Below are 24,280 nucleotides of genomic sequence, written 5' to 3'. Positions count from 1 at the left end.
GTCATGCTGTGACTGACGGGGGAGGTGTCACAGCATGCCCTGGTGCCAGGGGTGTCACGCTGTGACTGACCTGGGGAGGTGTCACACCGTGCCCAGGTGCCAGAGGTGTCATGCTGTGACTGACGGGGGCGGTGTCACACCGTGCCCAGGTGCCAGGGGTGTCACGCTGTGACTGACGGGGGAGGTGTCACACCGTGCCCTGGTGCCAGGGGTGTCACGCTGTGACTGACGGGGGGGTGTCACACCGTGCCCAGGTGCTAGGCGTGTCATGCTGTGATTGACGGGGGAGGTGTCACACTGTGCCCAGGTGCCAGGGGTGTCACGCTGTGATGGGGGTGTCACACTGTGCCCAGCTGCCAGGGGTGTCATGCTGTGACTGACGGGGGTGTGTGTGTCACACCGTGCCCAGGTGCCAGGGGTGTCATACCATGCCCAGGTGCAAGGGGTGTCACGCTGTGACTGACGGGGGGGGTGTCACACCGTGCCCAGGTGCCAGGGGTGTCACAGTGTGACTGACCTGGGGAGGTGTCACACCATGCCCAGGTGCCAGAGGTGTCATGCTGTGATTGACGGGGAGGGGTCACACCGTGCCCAGGTGCCAGGGGTGTCATGCTGTGATGGGAGTGTCACACCGTGCCCAGGTGCCAGCGGTGTCATGCTGTGACTGACGGGGGAGGTGTCACAGCATGCCCTGGTGCCAGGGGTGTCACGCTGTGACTGACCTGGGGAGGTGTCACACCGTGCCCAGGTGCCAGAGGTGTCATGCTGTGACTGACGGGGGCGGTGTCACACCGTGCCCAGGTGCCAGGGGTGGCACACTGTGACTGACCTGGGGAGGTGTCACACCGTGCCCAGGTGCCAGGGGTGTCATGCTGTGACTGACGGGGGAGGTGTCACACCATGCCCTGTGCCAGGGGTGTCACGCTGTGACTGACGGGGGCGGTGTCACACCGTGCCCAGGTGCCAGGGGTGGCACACTGTGACTGACCTGGGGAGGTGTCACACCATGCCCAGGTGCCAGGGGTGTCATTCTGTGACTGACGGGGGAGGTGTCACACCGTGCCTAAGTGCCAGGGGTGTCACGCTGTGACTGACCTAGGGAGGTGTCACACCATGCCCAGGTGCCAGGGGTGTCATGCTGTGATCGACGGGGTTGGGGGTGTCACACCGTGCCCTGGTGCCAGGGGGCACACTGTGACTGACGGGGGAGGTGTCACACCGTGCCCAGATGCCAGGGGTGTCATGCTGTGATTGACGGGGGGGGTCACACCATGCCCAGGTGCCAGGGGTGTCATGCTGTGATGGGAGTGTCACACCGTGCCCAGGTGCCAGTGGTGTCAGGCTGTGACTGACGGGGGAGGTGTCACAGCATTGCTGGTGCCAGGGGTGTCACGCTGTGACTGACGGGGGGGGTGTTACACCGTGCCCAGGTGCCAGGGGTGTCACACTGTGACTGACCTGGGGAGGTGTCACACCGTGCCCTGGTGCCAGGGGTGTCACGCTGTGACTGACGGGGGAGGTGTCACACCCTGCCCAGGTGCCAGGGGTGTCACACTGTGACTGACCTAGGGAGGTGTCACACCGTGGCCTGGTGCCAGGGGTGTCACACTGTGACTGACCTGGGGAGGTGTCACACCGTGCCCAGGTGCCAGGTGTGTCATGCTGTGACTGACGGGGGGGGGTGTCACACGGTGCCCTGGTGCCAGGGGTGTCACGCTGTGACTGACCTGGGGAGGTGTCACACCGTGCCCAGGTGCCAGGGGTGTCACGCTGTGACTGACCTGGGGAGGTGTCACACCGTGCCCAGGTACCAGGGGTGTCACGCTGTGATGGGGGTGTCACACCGTGCCCAGCTGCCAGGGGTGTCATGCTGTGACTGACGGGGGTGTGTGTGTCACACCATGCCCAGGTGCCAGGGGTGTCACGCTGTGACTGACGGAGGGTGTGTGTCACACCGTGCCCAGGTGCCAGGGGTGTCACGCTGTGACTGACGGGGGCGGTGTCACACTGTGCCCAGGTGCCAGGGGTGTCACGCTGTGACTGACGGGGGCGGTGTCACACCGTGCCCAGGTGCCAGGGGTGTCATGCTGTGATTGACGGGGGGGGTGTCACACCGTGCCCTGGTGCCAGGGGTGTCATGCTGTGATTGACGGGGGGGGGGTGTCACACCGTGCCCTGGTGCCAGGTGTGTCATGCTGTGACTGACGGGGGAGGTGTCACACCGTGCCCAGGTGCCAGGGGTGTCACGCTGTGACTGACGGGGGAGGTGTCACACCGTGCCCAGGTGCCAGGGGTGTCACGCTGTGACTGACGGGGGCGGTGTCACACCATGCCCAGGTGCCAGGGGTGTCACGCCGTGACTGACGGGGGAGGTGTCACACCGTGCCCAGGTGCCAGGGGTGTCACGCTGTGACTGACGGGGGCGGTGTCACACCATGCCCAGGTGCCAGGGGTGTCACGCTGTGACTGACGGGGGCGGTGTCACACCATGCCCAGGTGCCAGGGGTGTCACGCCGTGACTGACGGGGGGTGTGTGTCACACCATGCCCTGTGCCAGGGGTGTCACGCTGTGACTGACGGGGGGGGGTGTCACACCGTGCCCAGGTGCCAGGGGTGGGAAGTGTCAGGCTGCGCCCTGGGGCCGTAGGAGGGAGCCGTGGGGACGCTCCGCCCCGCCAGGGGTCGCTGTGACTCGCTGCGCGGCGCCTAGGGCGGGGCGTCGGGAGCTGGGGGCGGTGGCTCGGGGCGGTGGCTCCCGGCGGCCCGTAAAGGGGGCGGGGCCGGGGCCCCGTGAGTGTCGCCGCCACCGCTCGGTTCCTCCTCCCCGCGCAGGTAACGTCTCCCTGGGGACGCGCTCGCCTTGCGGGACTCGGCCCGGCCCCCGCACTCCGCGGAGGCAGCCAACCCCCTCCTCCCCCGGGTCCTGCTGCGCTCATGGTGGGGAGCCCCCCGAGGCGCTCTCCGGGCCCCTGGTGTTACCTAGCCCGGGGGGGCTGGGGCTGGGGCTGGGGCTCTCGCCCCCCGCCACCGGGGCACGCACTGCCCCCTACCTCAGCCCGCCCCACTTAGCACTTACCGCCCCCTGCCGGCCACCTGCTGCTGGCCCCGCCGCTGCCGCTCCTGGAAGGAGGCCCCCGGGGGGGCGCACGGAGATAAGCTCCAGCAGGGGCGGCAGCTGCCTTTGGCGCCTCGGCGCTCTGGGGCGGCCCCGCCTCGCCCTGGCAGCGCAGGGGAACAAGGCTGCGCACAGCGATGCGTCTGTGCGGCCAAACCGGCCTCTCCGCGGGTGTGCCCCGGGCGTTGGCGGTGCCGCTGGGTCCTGAGGTGTGATTAGACCTATAGCAGTGTAGGGCTGGCAGGGAGCTTAAGGGGTCAGCTAGGGTGACCAGACAGCAACTGTGAAAAATCAGGAAGGCGGGGTGGGCGGTAATAGGCTTCTATGTAAGAAAAAGCCTCAAATATCAGGACTGTCCCTATTAAATCTGGACATCTGGTCACCCTGGGGTCAGCCCCTGCACTCAGGCAGGCCAAGTGCTTGTCCAGTGTGTTCTTCAAATCCCCCCTCTGAAGGGGGTTCCACAGCCTCCCTTGGAAGTCTCTTCTCGATCTTAACTATCTTTCTACAAAAAGAAAAGGAGTACTTGTGGCACCTTAGAGACTAACCAATTTTCAAATAAATTGGTTAGTCTCTAAGGTGCCACAAGTACTCCTTTTCTTTTTGCGAATACAGACTAACACGGCTGTTCCTCTGAAACCTATCTTTCTACAGTAGTTACAAAGATTTTTCTAATAGCTAACCTCTCTCTCCCTTGTTGCAAATTAAGCTCATTACTTCTTGTCCTGCCTTCAAAAGGCATGGAAAACAATTGCTCACTGGGCTCTTTCTAACAGCCCGGAATGTGTTTGAAGACTGTTAGTAGGTTCCCCTCTCACTCAGTCACCTTTTCTCAAGATTCAGTATGCCCAGTTTTTTAACCTTTTAAAAGGGTTTTTATCATTTTATCATTTATCAAACTCTTTTTCATTTTTGTTGCTCTTCTCTGGACTCTCTCTCTCCAGTGTGTCCATATTTTTCCTGAAGTGTTGCACCCAGAATTGGCCACAGTACTCCAGCTGAGGCCTCACCAGTGCAGAGTAGATACTGTTGGGGCCCTGCACTACCATGTGGGGGAGGCTGCTGACAAAGGATGAGGGAGGGGAATGCACTTATCCCCATTCCCCTCCAGTTAGCACATTTTGCCCCCTGCCAGGGCCCATACTACCTTACAGGAGCTTGCCCTGCTACCAATGTGTGTTTGCACTAGTGCTGCCTTTTTGTTCCTGCCATAGATGGAGCTGTTAGCAATAATGGGATTTTTTTCCAGGGGGGGAAAAATGGCCAGTGTTAAATAGCTCTAGAGTCTAACATTCCTAGATGGAGTCTAGCAGGAGCTTCTGAAAGCTATTATAATACATTTATCTATTACAGCTTGTACTTTACATGTGTGTAGGTGTAAACTGTGATCAGATTATTTTAGGCATGGCGGTACCGTGGGCAGAGCCAGAGAGGCAAAGTTATTAGCAGGACAGAATATAACATGTTGGTGACAGCATTGAATTAAGAAATAGGAAATATAAACCTTACAGGAAGACTTTAGGGAAATTGGCTTATTAGGCCAGATTCTGATTGTTCCTGTAGATACAGAAGTTAAACCACTGTAAAACTGAAGTGAAAGAAATCAGAATCTGGTGCATTGTTGTAGGAACTTGTTGCATGTGAATTGCCACATTTTCTTGGACACTGAAGTCTTGTATTTGTGTCACACAGGTAACCGCTAAACTAGGAGCTTGGGGTGTGATTCCCAGCTCTCACAAACATATGCACACTAGCTCTCCTTGAGCTAGTTGCACTGAAAGTAGTAATGGAGCTGTAGTAGCATGGCCAGTGGCGACACAGGATAACCGTGCCCAAGGTTCCAGCAGGTTTGTACTTGGCTCGGCTCGCCTGTGTGACCACTGCCAGTGCTGCAGCAGCTACACTACTGTTTTTAGCATGTTAGCTGGGTGGTGTGTATGTCTACAAGAGTTGGCAGTCACACTCCTATCTCATAGTGTTGACATAGCCACAGCAACAGCGATAGCCTGCTGCTGTATATCCTAACCTGAACTAGTACCCCAGCATGGTGTTAGTGCTGTGCTGCATGGCTTGCTAGAGTTGCTTTGCTTCACTTTACTATTTTTAATGCAGAGTTCAACCAACATTACCATTTTTGATCAGATGACGGGGTAAGAAAAGGTGTGTTTTTTATGTTGGGATTTTTTTTGTGTTGGGATAAATTAAGCTTGTGAGCAGTCGTGAGGTAAAAACACAGTAAAGAGAAGGCAGTGCAGTTTTACTGTGAGTTAAGGTAGGCAAGGTAAGCACTACAGTTTTACCACAAGGTCAGTCATGGGTGGAGATTAAAGTGCCCTGTCTTCACTGTGGTTTTTACCTTGGGACCATTCATATGTATTATTTAACCTGAGGTAAAAATCCACCTTTTTTAGTTGTGAAGACAAGGTATATGGATATAAAAGCTGGTGTCCTAGCCAAATTATAGTATGGACAACTACATTTGTTTGCCTAAACTATCCCCAGAAGCTACATTTCCTATGCCAGTCTTGCAATTTCACTTAAATGTATCATAAATACACTAAATGTGTGCCATGATTAATGTCTGTTTTAGTAAGAAAACAAAAAACAAAGAAATTTGTTTTGTCAAATATGTATAGACAAGTTAAAGTACTAATATATCTCTTCAACAGATGCCAAACATTGTTTTTCAAACCAACATTTCAGAAAGAGGAAATGAAATTTTTCCTAGATAAACATTTTCTCACTTCTACCATTAGCCAGAGAAGGTGCAAATTAAAATATTTGCACTAACAGTGTACTTTGAAACATGTTTCAGAATTAAAGTCTTGATTTTATAATTGATTACATGTGGGAATGCCCCTGTAGGGAGCCCCATTGAATTCAGTGGGGCTCTGTACAGATAATGGGGTGCTGTGCAGAGTCAATTGCAGGATTGAGGTCAAACAGAGTAAATTTGAGACCTTCTCAGTGCTAATATGTAAAATAATATTTTGGCTGTTGTTTAGGGACAGCCTTTTGAAAACTGATGATTTTTCCCCAGGGCAACAGAGATTTCTATTTTTATAATTATTTTTTTAAAAGGGGGATAGGGAGTACTGTAAACTGCTTATTTAATCAGTGCTAAGATCAGCTCTGCACATGCACAGTGACAACATGAACACAGCTTTGTGAGGAGTGTCCAGTGTGTCCTTTATGCTTTAAAATATTTTAATTCTGCAAATTGTGATCCTAAAAGTGAAGGAGGAGGAATAGCTTTTGAAGTATATCTTTAATTTAAATCTAAGCACACACTTGGAGTATAAAATACTCCATGTAAACATATATGTTTTACTTCTTTGGAACTAAGTTTCAAAGGTTAAAGTTTCAGTGGTTTGGGAAATAATTAAAAATTAATCTTACATTCCAGTTCCTTCTCTAATGTACGGGGACACTATTTACTCTTGTCAAAATGAAACTCTTTGCTGATTTTAATAGAGAAAAAATTCCAGGTAGAAACATTTCCTTTGCAAATAATCTGCTTAAAGAGAGCTTTGTTTGCTAACCTTGTAATCAATACATCTTTCATTCTGTTTGCATCTGTACACTAACAAATCATGCTGTGACCTGTCATGTTTTTCTGCCTTTACTACTTCATTGTCATGGGATTAAGAGCTAATTTAAATAGGGCTACAACTGGTGTCTTTGGGGGTGGGAGTTTAGCTGTATTATAAAAAGCAGAAAATTGGATCAGGCTTATCTCTTCATTTTACAAATTAAAGGTGAGTGGTGAAAATTTAGGTCTTCCAAATTGTTTTGCCAGATACCTGAAACATGCATTTTAGAAATCAAGTACTCTGTGTTTTCGTTAGTATAAAGTTTATTGAAAAATGGTAGTTAAATCAATGTTAGTGTGTAACTATAAATAAAATACTGGACAAGGTCTTTAAGTGTGAGCCTGTCGATCCCTTTTTATGGAGAGAAACTAATGGGTTAAATGTGTGGGCTGGCTAAAGTAGCAGTGTCCAATAAATTCAAACTCTGCCTCTGACTGACAATAGGAGCTTTGAGAGGCTGGATCAGATTAGTCTGATCCTTCCTGCTTTGTTGAGGCTGGGAAGCCATTTTGGGATTCTGTGGTGTGGAATAGAAAATAATGTCCTGTCAACTTGCAAACTTGCCTTGAATTGTTTTGACTGGGATTGCTGGACCTCGGAACAGAATGCTGAAGCATATAATCATTCTAAATATGTGAAGCGGATGACTCAGGATTTTGGATATATAGGTTTGATGCCATGCATTTGCTGCTGTTTTTTGTTAAACTGTAATATAAATTGATCTTGGAGCTTTATCTAGGCAAACTGTAAATTAGAGTTTTTGAAACTACTTGTTTTATCACAGGGTTGACCTGCTTAAATACCTAATTCTAGTGAGCCTTCAGTAGACCACTGTACCTCTTTAAATGAAGAGGCCTGGTTAGATTCATGTGCAGCAAATTCTGCTTGAGTTTTTAAATCACTGGGTTCCCAGTCTGTAAAATGACCCAATGCACTTTAGCTATGACATGTTTTAGATTCTCTGTATGTATAAACAATGAGAAGACATGTTTGTTGTCTCAGTACAACTGAATTTGTAGCTGTTTTCTGTTCAGCTCCTTTTTATATATACAGCATTTTTACCTATTTAACAGGGCTGGTTTTAAGTAATAGTGTTACAGTTTGGCAACTGTCGAGTGTATCATAGCACACATTTGTACATTTACAAGATAAAGTCTAATGAAAGATGTTAATGTTGTTAGTATTCTCAGAGCCTTTTTAAAAAGAAACAATATATAAACATCCTTCTTAAAAAGTTCTTCATATCTTTATGAACAAATATTTTGTATTAAGTGTGTTTGACATTTGCTTGAAGCTCTTTTGCTTTTCAGCCTGTTTTAAGTTGGTAGTTTTGGGGATATGTGGGGAAGACATTGCAAAAATTCGGGATACACTCCATGGAAGTAAATACAAAGTTAATGTAATCACTTATATAGGAATTTCAGATGGCTAAATTCCTACTCACTAAATATGACAATATTAGTATTAAATGCTTATTGTGAACAATAGCAGAGTTTCAAGTTTGAAATAAGTAGAAACAGTTGGTTACTAGGAATTGTTAAATTATTTAATATTTATAGTAATGAAATGAGAGCCCATGGTCTAGCAAAGCTTATTTGGAGTTTATGGTGGTAGCATGTTTTCTATATGAATAATTTAAATGAGTTTGTCTGCCTTCAAGTGTAGAGTTAAAATAGCAAATTCTGTTTACAGTAATGCTGTCAAATCTTATTCTGTGAATTTTGTAATCTCAAAAGTGAGACCTGTTTTCTTACCAAATCCAATTTCCCATTTGTAATGCATCAGAATGGGTTTGCTCTTACAAGGCTGCCAGCCTTGTATTTTGCTGCTAGCATTTGTCCAATGTCTTTTTCCAATGAAGACGTTGGGTTTTTTTCCCCACTCCTGAATGTTAGAGAGGAAGGATGGTCCGATGGTTAAGATAGTAGCCTGGGAATTAGGAGACATGAATTCAGTTCCCTGCTTCAACACAGACTTCTTGTGTGACCTTGGGAAACTCGCTTAGTTTCTGTGCCTCAGATCCCCATCGGTAAAATGGGTTGTTTGTGAGGATAAAACACTAAGAAAAGATTAAAGCACTCGGACGTTATTGTGATGGAGGCCACGTAGGTACATAAGTCACAAATGACTGTAAGTTGGGGCTCATCCTAGTCCCTGTTACAGTAAGTGCACTGTGAATGCAAAGTGCCGTGTGCTTGTCATGACAGGTTTGTGCTAAAAAGCCAGTACCTATGGGCCTTGTCACCTTGATTAAAGAGGGGGTAAAAAAGTCAAGGAGTGAAATCATGGGCCTGCTGATTTCAATGGCAAAACTCTTATGGCTTCATTGGGGACAGTTCATTGAATATGTCTATGGTTTTGAAGCTATGGAAAACGAGAGTTATAGTTCCCCTTTGGGAAGAGAGGCCTCTTAGCACAAGGTAGTGGGTAGGAGTATGATTCTTTACTCATGCTGCTGGCCTGACAGTTTTGGATTTGCCCACATCTGCAGCCATCTGTACAGAGGAGAGGTCCCTCTGCAGTGCTTCTAGATCTCCATCTCCTCCCTTGTAGCATAGCTAACTCAAGGGTTGTGTTATCGCCTGTTGTCATAGCACCCTCAGGGCTCATTACACTACCAACTCTATTGTTTTGCCATGGGATGATGCCACTTCAGAAGATTATCTCCTCTCCCTTAAAGTCAACACGTTTCCAACTGGGTCCAGGGTGTTGCACTATGAGATTGAGGTGTAATAACAGAAGTGGTGTGTGGAATCTATGTAGTGTCTGCTTGCATCCTATTTGGCTGAAATTTATGCTTTGGTCTCTTACTTTCCTGTACTCTAAGTTACCTCACAAACCTAGTTTGGGTTTTTTTTGGTCCTTTTGTAAATAACTTGTTTGTTCTTATAGCCTGTGGATCTCATTGCTAGGGGATGTTGTGAAGGCAAAAACTATAACTGTTCAATTAGGTAAGTTTAATGGAGGATAGGTCCATCAGTGGCTTTTAGCCAAGATGGTCAGGGATGCAACCTCATGCTTTGATTTTTCCCTAAGCTTCTGACTGCCAGACACTGTGACTGGATGACAGGATGGATCACTGGATAATTGCCCTGTTCTATTCATTCCCTCTGAAGCATCTGGTATTGGCCACTGTCAGCAGACAGGAAACTGGGCTTGATGGATCATTGGTCTGACCCAGTATGGCCTTACGTTCTTTCACTCTTCTCCATCCCTTCCCACCGTTCTGTGCAGAAGTTATATGGATTTTTCTAACAGACTTTTAAAGAGAGGAGGACGGACAATAGAGGCAGAGAGAGTCAGATCTTGGGCCTACTAAACTAGATAATATTCATTTAAGCAGCTAAGTATTGTGAAAAGCTTATACTTCGTGTCTGCTGTATTCCCTCATAACACATCATCTTGAAGTCTAGTCAGCATAAACAGTTAAAAGTAGGTTCCTTTGTCAGTTTTGGAGCCTCCTTTATTAAAATGCTTCTTTTTTGCTCCTGTTACTTTGTGCAAGATTCACCGGAACACAGGGAACTGACTGTGTATTTGACAGCACTCTGCTATATAAAGTGAAGAAACTGGAAAAACAGAACATTTCTCCCTAATCTTTCAGTTACAGTAGTCTTAAGTGCCACTTGTAACAATAGTGGGTAAAACATCTTCACACAGAGGCATGTGCCAATATTTTCAAAAATTGTTGTCTAACGTTAGGCTCTTAAAGTAGTTACCTGATTTTTTTTTTTTCAAAATTGTTGCTGTGTGCTTGGCACTCCTGAAAATTAAATCACTCCATATTTTGGTACCTAAATCAATTAAGTTTCTAACTTTAGGTACTCACTTTTGCAACCATAGCGGTGACTCTTATACTATAGCTTGTAAGCAGAAGAATTTTCTTAAAGCTCTGTTTAATATAGTCAGCCATTAGAACTGCTTTGTACTTGCTCCTAATTTTTGAAAATGTTACAGATAAAGAGGCATACCTAATTTCTGAATCCCCCTGTTGTTGGACTAACATTCTACACTTCATTTTGAACTCAACAAACAAAGCTAAGTCTCTAGAGACTTTTTTTTTTTCCTGCTGTTACCAGGCAGTTAGATGGTGAATCTGTGATTGGAAGTTGTGCTAGTGATTTGATTGCCCTGTGGTAACATGAGAACCAAAGGCCAGATGACCTTAGTATACATGTTTCAGAGGAACAGCCGTGTTAGTCTGTATTCGCAAAAAGAAAAGGAGTACTTGTGGCACCTTAGTTAGTTAGACTCTAAGACTTGGTTAGTCTCTAAGGTGCCACAAGTACTCCTTTTCTTTTAGTATACATGCACTCGCTTTTTTTTAATTAGCAGAAATATAAAGAAATACAATTTAGTAATGATGATCTTTCCCAAAGTGTCTTTCTTCTCATAGAACTTTTTTAAAGGAATCGGAAATTATCTAAATTCTACCTATTTAATTTTGTTTAAAAAACTGAAAAGGGGAAAATGAGTGGTTGGAGGTACAGAAGAAAGGAAATCTAATTGATGTTACTATGGGTGAAAGACTTGGGGGGGGGGGGGATTTCAAAGGTGCAAGAAGGGAGTTAGCCGCCCATGTCCGATTTGTGCCTTTTAAAATCTGTCCCTTGTAGTCTAGCATTCTAGGTGGAGGAACACTGGTGTATCCAGGTGCCTGAAATCAGCTGAGCTGCCAGGTCGAAATGTGATTTGTTGATGAAATGCTCCTTGCAAAGTACCTGTACCTTTTGGTCCACGTTCAGTCCCAGTAGCAAATTGTAGACAGACAAGTCAGTTGTCCGCAGTTTTAAGGTCTTTCTGTAGTTCTTGTTGATTCAGTACAGTAGCCTAACAATGTAAGTAGAATGGGGCTGTGTTGTTAAAGATGTCCTGCAGAAAGGGTGTGTGTGTGAATGGGATTATGCTTTGTTCCTACTTTCTCAAAAAAAGTCTTTCAGACCTTGAATCTTCTTACATTGGAAATTCGATTTTGTCTGTTTTGGAAGACTGATCAGAGAGTTCCTGAAAAGATATGAAGGCTGAAAGCTGAGCAGCTGGCAGAGGAAGGGATCCGTAGTCAGTCTATGTGGGGTGTTCTTGTAACAGCAGTTTAATTCCATGACTTATGAAATTTTGAAGAGAATGTTGGGGTAAAGATTCAATACCTATGCTTCAGTTAGAGCGTGAGAACAATAATACACCTGCTCTGAGATGTCCAACAGGAACTTCAGCAAAATTAGGGATGAGTGGACTTGATATTCTTGGTGCTTCTTTTTGGGGGGCGGAAAAATGCTACAGGCATTCTTTATACATAAAGAAGCAAAGGAGAGCACAACTCCAATTTAAAAAAAGTTTTCTGTGCAGAGATTTATCTCCCTCTAAATAATATGAATAATAAACAAGGAACACTCCGACACCCAACATCGCAGGTATTAACTTCAAAGATCTAGCTGGAGGGACTGTATAGAATTTAACCCTCAGGCAAAGTCCCTTTCTACTCATCCAAAACAAAATAACACCTGAGCAGAAGTACATCTCATGGTTATAACATGGTTTGATTTATCTGCACAGGGTGGTTTAAAATGTCCTAATTTGCTTCAGCCAAAATAGCTTCCCTTAGTAAAGGGACAGAACCAACTTAATCACTTGTCTATTCTTTATAACGTAGAATCATAGAATATCAGGGTTGGAAGGGACCTCAGAGGTCATCTAGTCCAACCCCCTGCTCAAATCAGGACCAGTCCCCAATTTTTGCCCCATCCCTAAATGGCCCCCTCAAGGATTGAACTCACAACCCTGGGTTTAGCAGGCCAATGCTCAAACCACTGAGCTATCCCTCCCCCCATGAGGAGGATTCCCCCCCCGGGAATCCTTGAACTGGGAGGGTGGTGCAGGCTGTAACTTCACACCAAGGACTGAAGGTAAAGGTGTCTCAGAAGAACAGATTGTGGATCATAGGAAGAAGAGAATGAAGGATCAGGGATCCACAGTAATATACCTTAGAGCTCTCCAGGATGCTTTTGGGAAATCATTAGGGGAAAAAGGTCAGAAAGGAGGCATCTACATCAAATGGAGATCAAGATCAAAGGCCCTGTCATAGTAAAGAACCTTGCCAATCAGATGGCAACTCAAGAAGTATCTGTGCAGTTTCAAGGCATGAAGAAGATCAGCGACCTCCGCTACATTCAGACAGACAGAAAACTTCAGTAGATGAAAACAATGCTTGTGCTAGTTCAGTTAGCACTGGATAGAGTAACCCCAAAGAACAGTATGTGGATTACCAAAGGCCAAACATTGCAGGACCCTCTCCAAAGCTTGTATTTGTGGATGAACACAATTCAAGTTCAGAAGAAGATTGAGTTCAAAGAGCGAGATACGCTGGAAAAGGAGCCCTCCATGGGAAGTGATTGGTCTGATGTGGATGAAGTAGAACCTTTAGCTAGGCTCTCCCAGGAGGATTCAGTTCCACATCACAATAGGCCAGTTATTTTGGAGACTTCACCAGTTATAACTGATTACGTAACGTACCCTGCTCATCTGTACAGTCACCCATGGGGTGACTTTGTGAAGTGCTGGACAAGTAGTCCAAAACCACCTAATCATTCATTTTCAAACCCCAGTGAGGATACTTCTTATTTAGGTGGCTCAAGTAGCAGTCATCTTTGTGATATTTCTGTAGAATTTGCAGCAAGCACTCCTTCCAACATATAGTTAATAAAATTATTAAAGTTGAGACTGTTTGCATTTGATGAAACTTTGTATAAAGTCAGTCTCCTCTGCTGTTTCACTAGGTCCTTCAGTGATTCTCAGTCTTTCTAAAAAAGAAAAGGAGGACTTGTGGCACCTTAGAGACTGACACACTTATTTGAGCATAAGCTACAGCTCACGAAAGCTTATGCGCAAATAAATTTTAGTCTCTAAGGTGCCACAAGTCCTCCTTTTCTTTTTCTGGATACAGACTAACACAGCTGCTACTCTGAAATCAATCTTTCTAGGCTACTGTACCCCTTTCAAGAGTCTGATTTGTCTTCTGTACCTGAGTTTCACCTCACTTCAAAACTACTTGCTTACAAAATCAGACATAAAAATCCAAAAGAGTCACAGGACGCTATTACAGAAAAATTGCTTACTTTCTAATTTTTACCATATAATTATAAAATAAATGGATTGGAATATAAATATTGTACTCACATATCAGTGTATAGTACATAGAGCAGTGTAAAACAAGCTATTGTCTGTATGAAATTTTAGTTTGTACTGATTTCGCTAGTGCTTTTTATGTAGCCTGTCGTAAAATTAAGCAAAAATCTAGATGAGTTGATGTACCCTTTGGAAGACAGCTGCATATCCCCAGGGGTATGCGCACCCCTGGTTGAGAACCACCAGAGGGGGAGCAAAACACTTAAAAATAAGCAAAATACTATTCCAAAACTGAAAAATTGGCTGGGGAACTCAAGGACCAATATAATATCTGAAGTTACTGTTTACCCATATCTTGAGAATGAGTACATTTGAAGCTAACTTTAGGCTCTCTTCTTTTGCATGGAGGGAGCCTAAGACGGCCTGCCTTCAATTTTCTAAAATAGGTTATGTTTGTTGTTTGAAACCTGACTATAACTGGCAGTGTGACCACAATAAAAGATGAGTGGTTCTCTGCCCTTCCCCTTCTTTCATTTCTTAGTTCTTCCAGAAGTTGGTCCAATAAAAATATATTAGGTCTCCCACCTTGTCTTTCTGATATCTTGGCACCAATATGGCTATAACTACACTGCATAGTCCTTCCCCTAGCAGTATCAGTAGGGGATGGGGAAAGAGTTTTCTTCTAACTACAGCTACTAGTATACGTAATACTTCCTGTCAATGCTTGTTGTTGAGTTACAAGGCTGCACTCTTAACTCTGGAGACTCAATATTGTTGCAGTTTCTAGTTCTTGCAGACTTGTGAATTGAAAGAATGAGTCCAGATCTAAATCTGAGCTTTCCTCACTCTGTACTCTAAATGTAATGTCCAGTGGTATGCTGCCATATTATTTATTACATAGGTTGTGATCCTGCAGCTTTGAAGTATCCGGCATACTGCTGGCACTTCATGTTGCAGAGCACCACAAACACTTCTGTATGCTTTCTTATTTATAAAATATATCAGGGTGGATTGATTTAAATCCTGATTTAAACCACCAAGTGGAAAGCTTCCATTTAAATGATCAGTTTTAATCAGCTTTTCTGTTTGTTACTTCCTAAAGAGAGGTGAATTCTCACTGGTTGATACAACTATTAAAACGTTGATTTACAACTAAATAGAGCCTTTACGCTAGATGTAGTACATCTTTTTGCTACCTAGAAGGGTGCACTTTAATAATATACATTTATTTAAGCAATTACATAGCTTAATATTTTCAGATTCTTATTAATTGTATATTTTAGTATGTTAAAAAATGGTGAATGATCTATTGCTTGTTTACTAGATTTTTTTTTTTTTTGCTTTTCACTTATCAAGCTGCATTAAGATGGTAATAAATTTAAACACATAGCATATAAAATTTTATTTTTATTAAACAAAACAACCTTTAAATGTTTTGGATACATACTTTTCTGTTATCAAAACATGTTTCACATTTACATCTAAGTGATTTTAATAAAGGAACAGAGGGATTAACAAATCAGTGAATTAAACTGATTATTTCATCAGCCTGGGAAATTTTTCAAATATGCCTAAGTGAAAGTGATTGGAGTGTAAGTTGCTACTCGCCTCATTTTCCAGAGACTTAGGCAACAGTCTCCTAAGTTGCTTAGGCTGTCCTGCAAACTTTTAAAACTAGATCTCAACCTGTCTCCTCATTTTTTATTCATAGGTTAGAAAAGGGAGACAAGTTTTCCTGTTTTTTCAACTCTGCTGATTTCTCAACTTTGAATGAAATGAAGAAAATATTATTTCTGTGTCTGCAGAAGAGGCTGCTGCTGTCCAAAGCTGCACTTACTCTGATTCCATGTGCTTGGCTAGTGACTTCGGTCAGTTCAGTGATGTGACTTCCTTTAAAACATCAGCAAACATCTACTGTGGGAATAGTTTACCTCCAGCCCTGACATTTATTATGGTTGGCATGATTGATGGGTGATGATTAGATGTCCATGTCATTGCTAAAGAAGATGCTGCTGCTGTTAGGCATCTACCCTGGTACTTTGGTGTTCGATCCATCTCATTTTCTTGCCAATATGCTATCTTCTTCTTTACTGCCTGCAATTTAACTTTGTTGTTGAGTATTTCTCTCTTCAACGTCTTTGAAATTCTTTTCAAATTTAAACATCAGCAACACAGTAGCAATGTTTTCTGCAGTTTGTCCAAGGCTATGGAAATAGATTTTAGTATACTCAGCGTATCTTCTGCTTTTCTCTTTAGTCCATTGTTGACTGCTTTATCATACACTAGCATAGTAAAAAATGGTAAGCAATCCATAGGAATGATGCAAAAATAAGTTTACTAACTGGTTGATTCAGATGTGTCCACATCATCGTCAGGCCTTGCATCTTTGTTGCACTGTTTGCAGTTAGCACATGTTCATTTTTTTACCCAGCAGTACAGGAATTTATTGAAAATAAATTCCCAAATAGGGTCTTTTTTTATGACTTACAGCCATGGCAGGTTTTTTCCCCTCCAGTTCCCAGGTATTGAAATAAGCACTAGAATTTGTACTTGGAAGAATATTCTTCTTCCACTGCCCTGCTTTGAGATCAGTGTTGTTCCTTTCTGGCTGCACACTTGGCTCCGTCTCCCTTATTACATGACAAAAGAAAAACAAGAGAACTAACAGTCCAAGACTTCTGCTCATGTAACCCACATGCCTTTTGCACCTGCAGTATTTTTTTTATTTAGGGATAGAGAGAGGCAGTTGAGAAACTAATGGATTTGTTTGTATCTCTGTCTGCGTACACAGAGCAAGGCATTTTACTTGAAGTGCCCATAAAGCATCCAGAAGCAAGGGCAGGTAGTTAGAGGGCAGATCAGTGTTTCTCCGGGAGCTGGAGAATAATTTTTCTTGCTGGGTGGAGTCCTAAATATGCACAGCTTGAGAACTGAGCCAGTCAGAACTCAGGCAGTGAGAAACAATAAAACAGGAGTAGGAGGCCACCCAGGTGGGCTCATGGATGATTCTGATGAGATACGTGATGGTGTCTCCTGGAGTCAGAGACTGGGTCCCAATGCCTGTGATGAGTTTGCCGGTCTCTTGCACCCAGTAGCACAGCACTTTAACTCAGATTTATTGATAGAGGCTCATGGATTCAGTATATTGATTTTTTTTTATTTAAATCTTTTAAGAGATAATAAATGTAGGCCTTAATATATTTTGTATTAAATTCAGATTCCATTTTAAAGAGGTTTATTTTTTTTAAAAAAAAGAAACTTATAATTTAAATAAAATAAAAATCTGATATTTTAATTTTTTTTTCATTCAAAAAAATCTGTGTTTTTTAAATCTACTGATTGCATAGCCTCTGGCCACCTTTTACTGAAAACAAAACCATTGCATTCTATATGGTAGCTATCCTTCCCAAAAACGTATGAGCCATCTCATTAAAAAGCCAGCAGTGCTCAGTCAAAAAATGTTCCTTATTAAAAAAACAAACAAAAACCAATCCAGTCAGGTAAAAAGCATGAGAAAACAGATGTGCTCTGGAACAGGAGATCTAATAAGTCTTGAGGAGATGTCTTCTCTGAAAATGCCGTATCTTTGGTCTCCAAAGGCCAGCACAGACACTATAGAAGTGTGGCAGCTGATTTGGACTGCCAGGACAATCTGTAGGGAGATGTTTGCTCTAGGAACTAGGGACCATATCTAAATCAGGGAATTCTAGCAAAAAAATTCCTGCCAGTTTCTACTGCTGGTTCAGCTGCAGTGATGGAACTGGAGCGTATACATGGCTATAATGGCTTCTGGTATCTGTTACCACCACCGCAACGTCCAGGACTATATTTCAAAAGCCTAGTCTCCTCTTTAATTCTTGCAAAAACTGTGCCTGTATCTTTGACCTACAATTGTTTATTGAAGCAAATAGGTAGTTATCCAACTACTGCTATGTCCCCAATTTATTTACAGACACAAATTGCACGTGCAAAAGGGGAGACCTGTCTGAAATTTTGGGTGTAAGAGTCAGTGTGCTCAGTGCTTGATGCTATTCTTTTATTCTGGTTATTCTCACGTTATTTCAGGCTCATGAATACATTTATCTAGTCAACTTACTGAAGTGTAGTGCTTGAAGAGCAAAAGTGTATCTTAAAATTATTGTTGTAAAAATTATTCTCTTGCTTATAATTCCCTTTTTTTTTTGTCCACAGATAAATTATGGCAAGTTTAGCAACTCTCAAAAATAGGGCATTGTAATGGAAATTTTGGCAGACTTAACTATGTTGACATGAACAGCACCATTGCTGTAACAACTGCCCAACATAATCTAAAAATAGAATCTATTCTGCCTTGCTAGGGAGTCTTTCTAATAAGAAGGATCTTTAATCCCATCACTAATTCAGCTTTTTTTTTTGCAACAGGTTTTATCCTTCTAAAGCATGGCTTGCATCATCTTTCTTCCCCCATGCCCGTAATTATCTGTGCTGCTCTACAGATCTGTGTTATAACATCAGATCTTTCTGGGTGCCTTATTTGTTACCGTTTTGGTAATTAGCATGAATTAAAACATTATTTCCCTACTCTTACTTCAAGACACATACAAATTTTAACCAGATCTTTAAAAGTAGTACCTTCAAAAACCTTAACTGAAAGAAGCTCAGGAAAAAACACTAGCTGTGTGACTCAGATTGCTTTTGGCTCATATGCCTGGGTGTGTACATGAGTGTTTTTACTCAGGAGACAAGTTTAGCACCAATTACAAAATACTGAACTGCCCCTCCTTTTATTGGTTTGTTTTTTTTTTTTTAGAAAGTGAACTCAGAAATACTCTCTACTGTTTAGTGAATGATATTCAAAAGACTTCTAAAGAAAACAACTTTCCTGTATATTTAACTTACAAGAGGATTAGGTGGCAAAGCATCTAATAAAAGCACTTAGGAAATAATGTGTAATTGGAGGGCTGGTCGTTGAGCTACTGAGGATATTTTAAAGGTATTACTTCAGGTATTGTAAAATCTCTGTTTTGTTTTTTTAATAGTGTAGCATAATATGGGATCTGTCAATCACTTGGAAAGTGGTGTGTTATAATTACAGTGATGGCAGCTTGACATATTTTATGATGGCATTCCACAGAACTCAGTAAATGCCAAAAAATAGATTATCTAGGTCTACGCAGAAGGAAAACTGTCCTCAAGAGGAAACAGATTAGGTTCATGCAGCTTTGATAAGGATATCTAGCAATAGCAGTAAAGTTTAAAAAAAAAAAAAAAAAAAGTCAACTTTGTATCTTGGAATGCAGTTCTTTGATGCCAGAAATTTTTTCTACTGCAGTATTTGCAACATTCCATAACACAGGCTGAACAAAGCAAGGGCTCTCTTACCTTGAATTTAAATACTTTTAAACCATTGCATCACTTTATTTTCACCTTTTTGCAGTATGATTTGAAACAGTCACCATGGATTTTTCACGTCTACACACGTACACCCCACCCCAATGTGTGCCAGAGAACACTGGCTATACATATGCACTCAGGTGAGAATTTTTATTTCTTATGGATAAATTATAAACACTCCAAAATGTTGTTAATCCTAGAAACCTTGGCTGTCATGGTAAGTAATTACTTTTTAAATACGCTTTCTTAAAAAAAAATCTACAGTGTATGTTATAGATATTAATGTCTAATCTTGTTTCCTCTCTGGAGATAAATGTACACATTAATTTGGAAAATTGCAAGTTCTGGACTAACAGGAGGGTGAATGACTAAGATAATGACTCATTATTTCAGTTGCTATGAATACACTGGCCTAACCCTGCACTTAGATACCATTGTTGTCTTGTTTATGATGTCTTAAAAAAATTCATACATGGATCTGTTTTTATGGCTTCATTGCAGTTAATCAAAATAACTTATTTGTAAACCTTATTAGGATAAACATGTCACTCAGAAAACAAATATGTAAGGCCCATTAGTTATAATGTGCAATTGTTGCGACTCCAGTAGATGACTGAGTGTGGAATTCCACCCAAAGTAAACCATTCATTAAATTTCCGCAAGACCGTTATTGTAGCTATAACTCTGAATTTTGGTGAGCTAGTTGTTCGTAGGGATATTAAACTGACCACTCTGTGGTCCATTTTTTCATTAGCTAAATCACTTCACATTACCAAAGTTACTTTGATAGTATAGTTTCTGCTCCACATTATGCAACTGAAAGGAGAGACATAAATCTTCCTAATCATAAACCCACCTTTTAGATAAGCATTCAAGATTGCTTAAGCAAATCTGCTTTCTAAATTCAGGAAAGTATCTGAAGGATATGTAAAGGGGATGAAAGGAGATATCAGTCTTAAACCTGTAATAAAGTTATGTATCTTTTTCCTATCAAGGAATATTTTTACTTAATGAAAGTTAGCGGAGGATATCTTTACACTTGCATTATAAACAGCAGGGTTATCACTTTCAGGATGGGGATTTTAAAACTTGCTGTTGGGGGGGGGGCACTGGGAAATTCACGTGATGAATGAAGAGCTGCAGACTTATTGTTGAAAGAATTTACTTAAAAACAATTCTGTACATTCTGTAATCGTATACATTTTCTAGTTATATTGAAAAATACATGCACAAAATTAGAATCTCATTTTTTCCTCCTGATTTGAGATACTGTATTCTTAATAATCACCTTAAACCAAAAGTCTTTTTTAATACCTTTGTATCCTCTCCATAAAGCTAGCTTCTTTTGAAAATAGAATTGTAACTGGGATGAGGGGGAATAAGTAACTCTTGGTGTTATTCCAGGAAACTGAGACTGGTTTTAAGTTTGTTGTGTTGTGCAGGCCCAAGTGTCTTGGCAGAGAGGCAGTAATTTAATTTTTTCTTCTAAAGAAAAACTCAGTGGCTTGATAAGCTTTTAGTCATGACCCTTTTTACCTCTTGGAGGTGTTTGATGACCTCTCCCTTCCCCACCCCATCACGGGTCCTGATTTATGGTCTTTACTCCAGCAAGACTCCCAGTGAACTAGATGGGGAGTCTTGCTTGAGGAAGGACCACAAGATTTGATCAGGCCCTGATGAAAGGAGTGGTAGGACATCTTGAATATAAGAGGGTAATGGGATGCTAAAGGTAAATTGGGCATTTTGCTCTTTCTATATAGGTGAAGATCTTGTAAGGATGAGATTAGTTCGGTCTTTGGAGGGGATAAGGGGGCAAGGGAAACTTGCTGTGGCTGCACAGCATCCCACTTGGCTGCTTTCAGTCACTTTACATATTGTAGGTAAACAACTGGCTGAGGGAGGGTTTGATAAGCTAAAGTTTGGCAATTCATCTATTCTTGGAGGCATCAGGCAGCTTTGGTTTAAGATGTAGCAACTTTCATAATACAGAATCTTATTTCAGAGCCTATTGCAGGAAAGTATCTGTAAATGCTCTAATTGTAATTTATAATAAAATACCATCTGAAGCTTTGGCAACACTTGAAACATTAAAATAGGGGAAGTTGGCATACTGAGATCTGCATTCAAGGTCCTGAGTATAAACTTCAAAGCCTGTTTGTCACTTCAAGGCCTGTTGATTGAGCAGGACTTCACCATCTCAGTCTTTGCATGCTGAGGTCTTTTTATAGTATATAAAGATTTCTTTGCACAAGTCTGCCATCCTCGGATTTAGTGATACTTGGAAAACCCTACAGAAGGGAGGGTGCGCAAAACTGCTTCCTTATGAGTGTTAATTTTTAGCTTTATTTTGCAGGGTATTTGTATTCATGTTGTTCAGATTTTTTTCTTTTTATGCCTCCCTCCTCATTCTGTCCCGTCCCTTTCCCCACCCCCAATGGTCTCAAGGTGCTTTACAAACACTAAACTATCCCAGAAAGGTAGCTTTTATAGCATACTCATTTCACTCCTGGGGAAAACTGAGGCAGAGGAGTTAACTTGTATATTCTGTGCAAGCTGAGAACAGACAATAATGTTCAGTAAAAAGTAGGGAAAATCCAGATACTACAAATCAGTCAATAGCCTCAGTTATGATTTATTAATAGGAGCCTCCATTAATACTAACAGGAATTACTACGTAATCCTAAATGTTTGCACCTGTACTGAGAAAATGGTGATGTACTAATTAGTATTCTATATCTTGGGCTACATTCAAAGGAACATTTAGAGTGATGTGTCTTACAACTTTCAGCCTTCCCAGCATGTAAATTGAACCTCAGATTCTCACCCCCTTGTTAATGTGTAATTTACAGACTTTAATTAGACTGGCTTCCAAATTTAGCCCCGTTTCTTTCTCAAAGGATTTGTGGTTCTGACAGTTCAGGTGCGTTTCACCCTCCGTGTGGAAAATGGTACAAATGGTAGTGAAAGGTTTTGGTTTAAAGTAGACATTCACTGGGTCTTGAGAATAAATGTATGCATCTCTAACCTGTAGACAGGAATCTTGTACTCACTGAGCTTAAAGATCAAATACATTCAATCCATACTTCAGTAAATTAACACGAACCTGAAAATATCAATAATTAGAAGCAGTACACTGATTGAGAATAGTCTGCTTATTTTGTCTGGAATAGGGCAAGGGAGTAACTGTTCCAGGGCAAACTTGTCACTACAGGTGTTTATCCATGCTAATGCATTTCCTAGCCAGAGCAGTGATATGCTGATAATCTACTTGCTTGGAAACTTAGAAGTATATGGTTAGTCCTTAGCTCACATATATCCACTGGAATTGTTCTCCAATTTATTGCTAGTGGACTGGAGCTGCTTTACCTACTTCATTGCAACTTCTATAAAATAAGAAACTATCCCAAAGAACACTTGAAAAATGGGTCACTTGCACTGCCCTGTACACAAAGCTAAATTTATGGTAAACTCAGTAGACTAATTCTGATTCTGCTTAAACCAGTATAATTTAGTAGTTAACTCCATTGAGATTAGTAATTTTATGCCACCACTAGTAGATGAAAGCCCATGTTGTCACATGGGTGTAATTCATAATTGAGGCGGGGGAGGGGGGAAGAGAGGCTGAAAATGGCTGAGAACTTAAAAATTGAGTGGTCACAGACCTCAAAACCCAGTAATGCTTCAGCCTGGTGGTATTCTGAACAGAAAGAGCTTTTGGCCCTGCTTGCTGCTGCTTCCATCTCTTCACACTGATTGTACAGACATAATAGCCTTCAGAATGACACTGGCATTCCTGGAATCTTTTTAAATAGTTTTTAATCTATCATAAAGGGTGGGGGAAGTGTAAAGGTAACAGCTAGACGAAAAAGTAAGACTACCTATGTAATAGTGGAGAAATCTATGAGCAGCTGAGAAAGCATATATAGGGGCAAGAGGTTGCAATGTCTTCTTTGAATTCCATCACACCCAAGTATAACCTAGCATTCATATTTGCTTCTTGCTAGTAGGTTTATTTCTCTAGGCAGTAGATATCTAGCTGATTTTTCAAGCAATGTTATACATTATGTGAAAAATAACTTGAACACCATAAATTGTTCTGTCATACATAAGGAAAGCTTCAGTGGTCTCCCTAACAAGAAAAACAAACCCTCCTCCAAAATATGGAAGTTGCATCTGGAGATGGGAGACTAGACTTCGAGGTATTGTCCATTTGTGTCACTGAAGTCCAAGATGACTTCGGTTTGTTTAAGAAGTGTAGTAGTTCTCTTAATACTAGAGTAGAGCCAAAATGCAAGTGTTATGTGTTGTTTTTTTTTACTTAGTGTGAAATTCAGACCTTAAAATTGAATCGGTACAAAACAATCCCGTGATATTAAGATCTGAAATAAGTACAAGTATTTGCTAATGAAAACAAACTAAAGCTAGTTACAGCTGTCGTTTGTTCTGTGTACTTTTGTGTTCTTCTTGTGAATTAGTTATCTGTAGTATCATTGGCTGAAGATGAATAAAAACAGATGCATAGTGGCAAGTGCAAATAGCAAATCAAATCGCAAGAGCCATTTGTTCAGGGAAGTCCTCAAATTAATAATAAACTATTGAGATCTTTCTAATCTTCCATGATGAAGGAATGAGTAATAGGGTATACTTTGTTTCCTAGGTAACTTTTCTTCCCTCTTTAGATGTCTTTGTGTAGCTTATGTTCAACTAACTTTAACTACTCTTGAAAGTCCTGTAAGTATCACAAATTTTGACAAAGAAGAATGTAAACTAAACGCTGGGGCCCAAATTTTATCTCTCACAAGCGTCCTTTGCCCTGCTATAATGAAATTCGGAGGGGAAATTTGATGTTAGGTGTCTGATCTAAGTATCTAGTGCAACATAAGTGTGTGCAAACAAACTGCATGATGTGTTGTCTTGAGCTGAGCTTGGGCTTCTGTTTTACACCTGGATTCAGATGTCCAGAATCACTACAGATTCTGGTCTTGATTTATTTGTACAGAAAAGTGACTGCAGTAGATGAAGGTTGTATTGTCTCTTGAAAGGCATTTGCCTGGTCAGCCATAAAAATAAGAAAAAT

General features: G+C 42.3%; 1 protein-coding gene across 12 annotated transcripts in view; it reads left to right on the top strand.

The window, feature by feature from the left end:
- The first annotated feature begins 2,754 nt into the window (after window positions 1-2,754).
- Window positions 2,755-24,280, top strand: part of SUN1 (Sad1 and UNC84 domain containing 1) — a 62,041-nt gene continuing 40,515 nt past the window's right edge. For 4 of the 12 annotated variants that reach the window (XM_048865913.2, XM_048865907.2, XM_048865909.2 and 1 more), the window contains exons 1-2: window positions 7,193-7,376; window positions 19,247-19,343. In XM_048865913.2, the coding sequence (XP_048721870.1) occupies window positions 19,267-19,343 (77 nt within the window). In that variant the 5' untranslated portion in view covers window positions 7,193-7,376; window positions 19,247-19,266. Of the gene's footprint in view, window positions 2,833-7,188; window positions 7,377-19,246; window positions 19,344-24,280 lie in introns of those variants that run through there. The other 8 variants (XM_048865915.2, XM_048865914.2, XM_048865916.2 and 5 more) reach the window with 6 other exon arrangements.

The sequence above is a fragment of the Caretta caretta genome, chromosome 10 (genome assembly GCF_965140235.1).
Source record: "Caretta caretta isolate rCarCar2 chromosome 10, rCarCar1.hap1, whole genome shotgun sequence".
Taxonomy (NCBI): Eukaryota; Metazoa; Chordata; order Testudines; family Cheloniidae; genus Caretta; species Caretta caretta.
The sequence above is the reverse complement of the archived record's forward strand: the minus strand, read 5'-3'. Positions and strand labels throughout refer to the sequence as shown.